This window comes from Stegastes partitus, unplaced genomic scaffold (assembly GCF_000690725.1).
Source record: "Stegastes partitus isolate 25-593 unplaced genomic scaffold, Stegastes_partitus-1.0.2 Scaffold601, whole genome shotgun sequence".
NCBI lineage: Eukaryota > Metazoa > Chordata > Actinopteri > Pomacentridae > Stegastes > Stegastes partitus.
Window position 1 is genome coordinate 411,552 of NW_007578332.1, and position 9,723 is coordinate 421,274.

At 40.9% G+C, this 9,723-nt stretch overlaps 1 protein-coding gene across 1 annotated transcript; it reads left to right on the top strand.

The window, feature by feature from the left end:
• The first annotated feature begins 230 nt into the window (after positions 1-230).
• LOC103362779 (protein-glutamine gamma-glutamyltransferase 2) lies at positions 231-9,353 on the top strand. Its single transcript, XM_008289261.1, has 15 exons — positions 231-341; positions 705-890; positions 992-1,225; positions 1,364-1,482; positions 1,622-1,750; positions 2,760-2,928; positions 3,307-3,436; positions 4,785-4,888; positions 5,319-5,407; positions 5,943-6,096; positions 6,473-6,561; positions 7,404-7,587; positions 7,745-7,905; positions 8,181-8,317; positions 8,629-9,353. The coding sequence occupies exons 1-15, from the start codon at positions 332-334 to the stop codon at positions 8,783-8,785; spliced, it is 2,052 nt and encodes a 683-aa protein (XP_008287483.1). The 5' UTR covers positions 231-331; the 3' UTR covers positions 8,786-9,353.
• The last annotated feature ends 370 nt before the right edge of the window (positions 9,354-9,723 follow it).

The following is a 9,723-nucleotide window of genomic DNA, read 5'->3' on the forward strand; positions in this document are numbered from 1 at the left end:
CATAACATTTGCTGACTGGTACAAACTTCCAGCCAGTTGCTGTTTGAGTGAAAGTTTTTATCTTCAGCAGAAATCTTTCACAACAGCTTTAAATTGCACAGTCCAATTAAAAGGAAGGGGAGTGTTGTAAGTCTCTGTGCCCTTCCTGACTAAAAACAGAATTACTGATGTGAGTACTAGACAGATGGGGGCGTCCTGATCGGGTTTCACATCCCACAAATATACCCTCCCTGGCTGCCTCGCTGCACGGTCATTATCCAATAAGCACCAGGCTGCAGCTGAAGTGTCACTTTCCACACTGAAGCCAAGGGACAAGAACTTCACTGCAGACATGAGTGGAGGTAAGAAGAAAGAACATCTATGTCTGTGTTGTATTGTAGCACAGGAGTTACTTGTGGACTTTTTTAAAATGCAGTTTCTTCGCGTTAATTCAGGGTCTGACTGCTTTGAAGAAGTATCGGATTGAAAGTCATGAGTGAAATGTGATGAGTAGGAATGGTGGCTGACATTAGATAGCTCAGATCTGGAACATTGAGTAACACTGAATCTGCATCGAGGAATGTCTTGTTGATAAATTCTCTGTGATTTATAGTCTGAGGAAGCTTTGAGCAGGTGATCAAATTTTAATAAAGTCATCAAGTTTTGAAATCAAACTTTCACAGCTTTAAGTTGACAAGCTGTTTTGTCTTTCCGTCTGCACACAGTTTTGGAAATCGAGCGCTGCGACCTGGACGTTAAGAGCAACAGCAGAAACCATCACACCGAGCTGTATGGAGAGGAGCGCTTGATTGTCAGACGGGGGCAGCCCTTCAGCGTTATTTTGCACCTGTCACCTGGCAGCAAAGAGTTCAAACCGGGTGAAACAAGCTTCACGCTCATCGTTGAAACCGGTACATCTGGTTTTGTCTTTGATTAGTGGCAAAAATAGACAAGATTTATGTCTGTCATCTGCATTTAGAATCACTGTTTATGTCCATTTCTGTCTTTCCAGGTCCGTTACCCAGAAAAGAATCAGACACTAAGGCTTCCTTCAGCCTGAGTGACTCCACGTCGGACACTGAGTGGAGCGCGTCTGCCTCAAGCGATCCCTCTGCAAAGACTGTATCTGTGTCTATCTCCTCCTCACCCAACGCTCCCATCGGGGTCTACTCTCTAGAGGTGGACCAGAATGGGCAGAAGACCAGCTTAGGACAGTTCATTCTGCTCTTCAATGCTTGGTGCTCCAGTGAGTGCATAAAGTTGTCTTCAGTTGATTTACGATGACTTATTTTGGGGGTTAAATTGGTATTTCACTCCACCTGCCACTCGTGTGTCCTCATGTTTACATTTACATAGTGTGCTTTTTGTCTGCACTGACTTGCAGGAGATGCAGTTTACATGCGCAGTGAGACAAAAAGGCTGGAGTATGTCTTAGCACAGCATGGGCAGGTGTACAGAGGAACACATACAAGGATCAAGGGGAAGCCCTGGAACTTTGGACAGGTACGCAAAATTTCAAGCACGAAGGAAAATGTGCACAACTTCTTCACCAGGCAAAGCTTTGTTTTCATATCCAGCCATCGAAGTTGTAATTTATACAATTCATCATCTATGTGACAGTATCTCCTCTGTTTGTCTGCAGTTTGAAACAGGAATATTGGACATCTGTTTGAAGATTCTCGATGACAACCCTAAATTTGTGTCCGATGCTGATAAGGACTGCTCTGGCCGGAGAGATCCCATCTACGTGACCAGGGTGCTGAGCGCCATGGTGGGTCTGCTTTTGTTAGAAAGAATGGGGAACCTAAAGATGCCATCTAACCAGCCTGTGAATTAGCTGCAGATCACCATGGTGCAGCAGAAAACTCATTGATATTCAGAGGGTTGGCCGTTCTATAGAGGAACTTTTCTCCTTCTTTTGAAACTTTCCCTCCTCCCCTGGCAACCTGCTCTTTCAAGCTGGCTTGCTTATTCAAAGCAGGTGGCATTTTAAATAGAGTGTTATATTAACAGACAAAAAAAAAAAAAAAGATTGCCTGTCAGCATGTTATTCCTGCTGCAGGTCCAAGTAGCTAATCCAGAGCTATTTTCTCGTGGTGTCATAACTCAGTAGCTGTCACTGTAGAATAAATCAGAGCTATTTTCAGACAGCCTTGATAACCGTGACAAGGCTGTGCACGACATGCAGGTTATATGATGTGCTCACACAGCCAACATTACAAAGATGTCACGATGATCTCTATTCACTCGTCCTCACTAAAGGCAACCCTGTGATCTGATTTATTAGTGCTAATTTGTACCTTTTTTTTCCATGACTGATGCTTTGATCACATTTCAAAGTAAAACAACTGTGTTTTTTTAAATGTTCTGTCACCTTAAGGGAATAGATGTAATCAGGTAGGAGTAGTAGTAGTAGTAGTAATCACATTTCTTCTAGAAAATGTAATCAGTATTTTATGTGAAAAACAGGAATCCCCTGTGAGCAAAGCAAAGAGAATGATTTCCTAAAAAAAAAGCCAGATAATTCTCCACCATACTTCCATCCAAATTTTGCACCAAAAGACCTGTCTGAGCTTGATGAAGCTGAGCTTTATTTGCTCCAAACAAGCATCATTTTGAAGAGTTTTTCCCACAAAAGACACCTGGAACTCCAGAATTTCCAAAAGCTCCTCCGAAAACTTTGTACATGATCATTTAAATCGTATATATGCCACTCACTGCATCTATTTATCTCTCTGTCTTCGCTGACGGTCGTCTCTTCCTCCTGTCTGTGCCCACAGATCAACAGTAACGATGACAGGGGAGTGCTGGTGGGAGAGTGGGGGGAGTTTTCAGGTGGGGTCCATCCAGGAACGTGGATCGGCAGCGGCGACATTCTGCGTCAGTGGGCAGAAAGCGGTCCGGTCCGCTACGGCCAGTGTTGGGTGTTTGCTGCTGTTGCATGCACAGGTTGGGACACAAACTGTGAAGTCCATTAGATTTGATTCAGACACTCATTTCCACCTATTTATTCCCTTTTTCTATGTGTTTTAAGCTTTTGAGCTTTGACATAATAGTCATATGTTTGAATGTAGTTTTAATAGTAAATATGTAGACAAAAAAAAAAATCAATGTTACTCTTATAGTTTCTTAAAATACTGTCCATCCAACCATCCCAGCCGTTTAACCAAAAACTTTAAATTTAGAATCTAATCTCGTCGCTTCCCGTCTGCCCTGTTTGACACTTGATGTGATGTCTTCATTGTTTATCTCTGGTGACAGACGTTATCTCAAGTATGTGCTTTGGTGAGGCTGTGTGATGTAGTGTTGCTCTCCTCCCTCCTCCAGTGTCCCGTGCCCTGGGCATCCCGTGTCGAGTGGTTACTAACTTTGGATCGGCTCACGACACCGACGCCAACCTGGTGATAGAAAACCTGTTCAGTATAGATGGTGAAAGCCTTTCCAGTGATTCAGTGTGGTGAGTCTCACCGTCTGACATTAAATCAGACTGAACTTTTCCTGTTTTAGGTCTTTTAGAATCACCAAAATTATTTCTATTTGTTGAATGAGAGCGAGAATTTTTTTTTTAGAGATTTTTTTATTAATTTCTTCAAAGTCAGAAGCTTACATACATTTCCTTAGTATCTGGTAGCATTGCCTTTAAACTGTATGACTTTGGTCAAACGTTTTGGGTTTCCTTCTACAAGCTTGTCACAATAGTCTGATGAATTCTGGCCCATTCCTGACAGAACTGGTGCAACTGGAGTCAGGTTTATAAGCTGCCTTGCTCCACACACCTTATCAGCTCTGCTCACAAATTTTCTCCAGGATTGAGATCAGGGCTTTGTGATGGTCACTCCAAAACATTTGTTGCCCTGAAGCCTCTTTGTAACTAATCTGGCGGTATGTTTAGGGTCATTGTTCATTTGGAAGACCCATTTGCACCCAAGCTTTAACTTCCTGGTTGATGTCTTGAGATGTTCCTTCAATATCTCCACATAATGTCCTTTCCTCATGATGCCATCTATTTAGTGAAGTGCACCAGTCCCTCCTGCAGCAAAACACCCCCACAGCATGATGCTACCACCCCCATGCTTCACAGTTGGGATGGTGTTCTCAGGCTTACAAGTGTCCCCCTTTTTCCTCCAAATGTAACGATGGTCATTATGGCCAAACAGTTCATCAGACCACGGGACATGTCAGTACCCTGTAGCCAATATCCAGCAGCTTCACACGGCCATTGAAGAGGAGTGGACCAACATTCCACAGGCCACAATCAACAACCTGATCAACTCTATGCGAAGGAGAACAGTAGAAGTTCACATTTACATTGTGGCCAGCCTGAGGTACATCTGTGCAATAACCATGCTGTCTAATCAGCATCTTGATCTGCCACACCGGTGAGGTGGATGGATTATCTCAGCAAAGGAGAAGTGCTCACTAATATAGATTTGGACAAATCAGTGAACAATATTTGAGAGAAAAAGACCTTTTGTGTGCACAGAAAAAGTCTCAGATCTTTGAGTTCAGCGCGTGAAAAATGTGAGCAACGTTTATATTTTTGTTCAGTGTATTATTTTGTAAAAAAATGAAGAAAAGGTGACTCTACATGTTATATGTTGTTTATTTTTTTACATTCTTTATTTATGTTACACATGAGAAGCTCTGGTAAATGGTTATTCATTAATAATTTTGGTGGTTTAAAACATGCTTGTCAAACCCGCTGGAAGGTTTTACAGTTCAGAGGCTTGAGCATCAATTATTTCGCGGTTTAAAGCAAAATAGTCTTATTATTGTCCTTTTTTTAATTTAATTTTTTTTTCCAGGAACTTCCATGTTTGGGTGGATAGCTGGATGACTCGTCCAGACTTGGGGCAGGAGTTTGATGGGTGGCAAGCCAGCGATCCGACCCCTCAGGAGACAAGTGAAGGTGAAAGTTACTCCAGTGGCAATTACATCAAAACTCCCATAAAGATGAGTCATTGTGTGTTGCGAGCGAAGTTACCATGATTGACCACGGTGGTTAGTTTTATCATGTGACAGTAGTCACAGGTCACGGACCTTCCTCAGATTTGTGGTCACTTGTGTTTGGCATCTTCACATGGCTCAAGTCACATGAGGACAGGGGAAAAAAAGTTTCACTTTTATTTTCATTATTAATCCTGACACAACTCATTTCTTTTGGGGGTCTGTTAATTGTCACACATATAAAAAGTTGTTATCCAGATGTGTTTTGGTGCTAAATGGTTACAAAAGCTTGATTAGGCAATATTATGGCCCCTTCCCTGTTTGTATCATCTTGCTAACAGCAAAACAACCTCCTAAAATCTTCTTATTTCCTGCATGTGTGATGCTTTTAGGTGTTTTCTGTTGTGGACCTGCTCCACTAAAGGCCATTAAGGAAGGAGAGCTGACCAAGAAGTATGATGCACCCTTTATTTTTGCTGAGGTGAGTTTTGCTCACACATCAGATTAAAGGAAATTACAAATAATGTACATGTTTATATGTAAGTAAGTTTATATATAAGCTCTGGATTGTCATGTTTTATTCAAAATCTATGATAGTAGTTTAACTATTGATACACATTTAATGAAATACTGTGTTTGTGTATTTACTGTATGTATTAAAAAAAAGAGTCTCTTCCTGTGTTAAAAATTTTAATGTTCAAGTTTGAATGCCTGTTTAACAGTGCACTACAGGGTTGAACAATATGCCAAAAAAAATCATATTTTGACAACAAACATGCTCCCTTATCTCTGGAGAAGATGATTTGTAGGTTTTGCATCTCTGTAGCAACACAATGTTTTGTTTCTAATGTTATTTTATGGTACATTTTAGCTATATCAAAAATTACAGCTCCTATAATTTGAATTTGCATTTGGCCATATCATGGTTTTGATCATTTTCAATACATTTTTCCATCCTGCTGCATCTAATGTCTTTATAATCAGTACTTTTGTTGGTATTTTGTCTTTGGGTTAAGGTTAATGCAGACGTTGTGGACTTGGTGCGCCTGGCAAATGGAGAGTTCGTCAAGTTCAGCGGATCGACAAAGTCTGTTGGACAATTTATCAGCACCAAAGCTGTGGGTTCAAATGACAGACACGACATCACGCACCAGTACAAATATCCAGAAGGTACGACAGAGTCCCATGTGCAAACTTATCTATGTGTATCTAAAAAGATGCATGTTGGATCTTTAACATTTTGAGTAAAGCGTTGTCAGTGTGCTTTTCCACAATGCTGATTTCTAATAGCTTTGCACCTACTCCATGTGTAGCTGTGTATGTAATCCTGTTGTTTTTCTGGGTCCACAAGAGACACGTGACTAACTGTTGAATTTAAAAATGTAGGAATGCATTTTCCTGAAACAGCGTGCAAAAAAACGACATTTTGCCCCCAAAGACATAATATGTGGTTTCCTTTGCACCGACAGGAAAATAAAATCTATGGTCTTGTTGCATGAGTCTATTAAATTTAACTTAAAGTATTTGGAATCGTGTTGGTTTTTAGGCTCAAAAGAGGAGAGACAGGTGTATGAGAAGGCCCAACACCGCAACAAGCTGGAGCAACGAGGAGAAGAACCAGGGTTCCACCTCAAGGTTTGTTTTTTGTTTTTACTGTCCATGCATATACAGGAGGTAGAACAAATACTGTTAACATGTCTGAATTTAGCATATCTCCATATATCAGTGAAAATGACTTCATTTGTGCGAGAGATAATAAAAAATAGGCCCCCACGGCTCTCTACAGCAGGGGTTCCCTAACTGTTCAGCTCGCGACCCTCAAAATAACAGTTCATCAACGGAGAAAAGACTGATCACAGAGAACAGAGAACCAAAAAGTAATAAAGAAGTTAGGGCGGCTGGGGCTCAGGTGGTAGAGCAGTTGTCCTCTGATTGTAAGGTTGGCGGTTCGATCCCCGCCACCGCCACAGTCGAAGTGTCCTTGGGCAAGACACTGAACCTGAAGTTGCTCTCAGTGGCAGGCTTGCATGGCAGCTCTGTTGCCGTTGGTGTATGAATGTGGGTGAATGAGAAAACATTGTAAAGCGCTTTGAGTGCCACTAAAGTACAAAATATAAGTGCAGAAAGAGAGAAGAACCTATTTTTTGTTTAAATAGCTCCAGACTGTGACCTTCTTCTTTTTGAGAGTGTGTGAATTGATGATCATGAAGCTGGATTCGTGTCGCTGTAACCGGTACAGGAAGCTGCTGTGTGGACCACAGTGGTGGAAAGTAGAAGTTTTATGACAGTTTTATGACCAGTTTTATGTTGGGATTATTTAAAAAGGTAATACCTGCTATTAGGTTTTTGGGTTCAGAAGGTTAAACAGACAGTTCTGGTCTATATGTACACAATATTTGAAATATATTGTTTGCATTTTTCTGTTGTATTGTCCTTCCCTTAAATTTTAAAAAGTCACCCTATGATTCTCTTTTAAGATCAAACTGGCTGACAACATGATCGTGGGCTCAGACTTTGAAGTGCACGCCATCCTCAAAAACAACAACATGAAGGACAGAACCTGCAACTTCCTCCTCTTTGCCAGAGCAGTCGGCTACAACGGAAAACTAGGAGACAGCTGCGGATTTGCTTCGGACAAAATAGAGATTCCCTCTGGAGAAGGTTAGCGCTGATCTCTGGACAAACTCTTTACACCACAGTATCCAAGCTGTGGGTTTAATGACCTCAATAAGATGATTACCCAGTAGTTAGCCAGTGTGTAAATAACATCTAGGCTGCCTCTGTTCAACAAGGCCTACTTTCATCTTGTTTTTTCTAGAAAGGCGTCTGTCTCTGAAACTGGACTATGACGGTTATGGAACAGCGATCACATCTGACAGGCTCATCCAGCTGTCGGCCATCACCGTCGACAAGGAGACCATAGACTTCTGTAAGGCTGAGAAGACCATTGTGCTGGATGAGCCAGAGCTAGAGATCAAGGTAAGGATGGATGGACAGGTGGAAGAAGAAAAGGATTAATGTTGGGGAAAAAAAACTGTTACACTTTAGGAGAATCCATAGTAAATGTGTTGTATCTGCTCTCAGATGTACGTTGCTTTGGGTGAAATGAAATTGTCGAAATTGTACAAACTTTCCATTATCCGACTATTTTTTGTTTAATTTTTTTTGTTAATGAGTTGTACAGGTTTATTAGGACTGTTATGCTCATTTGCAATACTGTGTCATCTCTTACATGCTGAACCTGTTTATTGCAGCTGCTGGGAGAAGCCATGCTGAACAAGCCTGTGTCGGCCCAACTGACCCTGATGAACCCTCTACCAGAACCTCTGCAGGACTGCAGCTTCACCATAGAGGGAGTCGGCCTCACTGGCGGCAAACCCATAACAGCACAGTACGTGTTCCAGCTGCTAGGAGCAGATTTCTATGCGTTCCTGCTGTTTTCCACCCAAGTGCCATCACAGCTTATTTGCAGTTTGTTGGTGTCTGTTCTGTATTTGACTGTGATGCATCTATCTATCTATCTATCTATCTATCTATCTATCTATCTATCTATCTATCTATCTATCTATCTATCTATCTATCTATCTATCTATCTAATAAATAAAAGATGAAGATGGGTGTAGGACCCACTGGAATATGGACAGGATTTCTTTTACTCTTTGGCAGATGTTGCTCACTGAATCCTTCGTATGGTTCTTGCAGGATTGGATCTGTCGGCGCCAGACAAGAAGCCAAAGCCAGCATTGAGTTCAGTCCCACCGCTGCCGGCTCCAGCGTTCTCCTGGGGAACTTTGACAGCAACATACTGAAGAACATCAAGAGCTTCATCGACATTGTTGTGAAAGAATCTAATTTCTAATCGTCTAATAGCACCAACGGCTTTTTGTTTACTTTAACTGGATAGCTGTGACTTACATTACAAAGCTGCCTTTGACAAATGGAGCCTAAAAGGTCATTTTTTAAAAATCTACTTATTTTTAAACACTTGTTGGAAGAGAATAATTGCAATATTATACTATGTAAAAGAATAACTTTTGTGTAATTTTATTAACAAACGCAGCTGCTGTTGTTAGTATACATACTGTATAGCGCCTCAGAAGTAGGCTCCAATACAATAATGGTGCCAATACATTTAGATACAGACACATTTATTTATCTTGAATGATGAATAAGTTTGTATTCATACAGATTCATATGAACTGTGAGTAAAGAAATAGTTCAGAGTGCCTCCTTTTTGTTGTTAGAAATTTGAGGCTCTGTGTTATTCAAACCTGCAGACGGAAAATAAACTCTCAGCAGACGGATATCGCCACTTTGGGTAATGCTGCAATAACCTTCAAAAGTTCACATGCACAACTTCATTTTTTTTCTTTTTATTTCTACTAATGTAGTAGTTAATTTGAGAAAAAATAAAACTTCTCCACTAAGACAAGTTGTTTTCATTTGGATACCAGGTGACATCTGCTGCAGAACCTTTAAGGGTGCAATTAGTTTTTCCCTGCTCAGAATATGTTTCTTTTTTTTGTTTTAGTTTGTGATCATAATGTTCACGCTGCACAAACTGACACATTCTAGAAACCAGAAAATTAATATTTGAGGAGTAAATAGACACAACCTGAGCAGACAGCTGATCACTGGAGTCTTCAAACTGCAAAAATTCAACTTTTCTCTGTCTGTGAAACATGTTAGGTGTAGATGTTGCAGAGAAGAAGAGCAAGTGCAGTGTGTCCCCTTTAGCATAGCAGGCTATCTGAAGTGAAATCAAGTAGAGCGTGTGATTGTAAAGTGGTCCTGTGA

Bases quoted from the DNA above. Each gene is read 5' to 3' on its own strand.
- LOC103362779 (XM_008289261.1), top strand. The intron at 1,226-1,363 runs GTGAGTGCATAA...ACTGACTTGCAG, and splicing joins CTTCAATGCTTGGTGCTCCA to GAGATGCAGTTTACATGCGC. The intron at 3,437-4,784 runs GTGAGTCTCACC...TTTTTTTTCCAG, and splicing joins CTTTCCAGTGATTCAGTGTG to GAACTTCCATGTTTGGGTGG.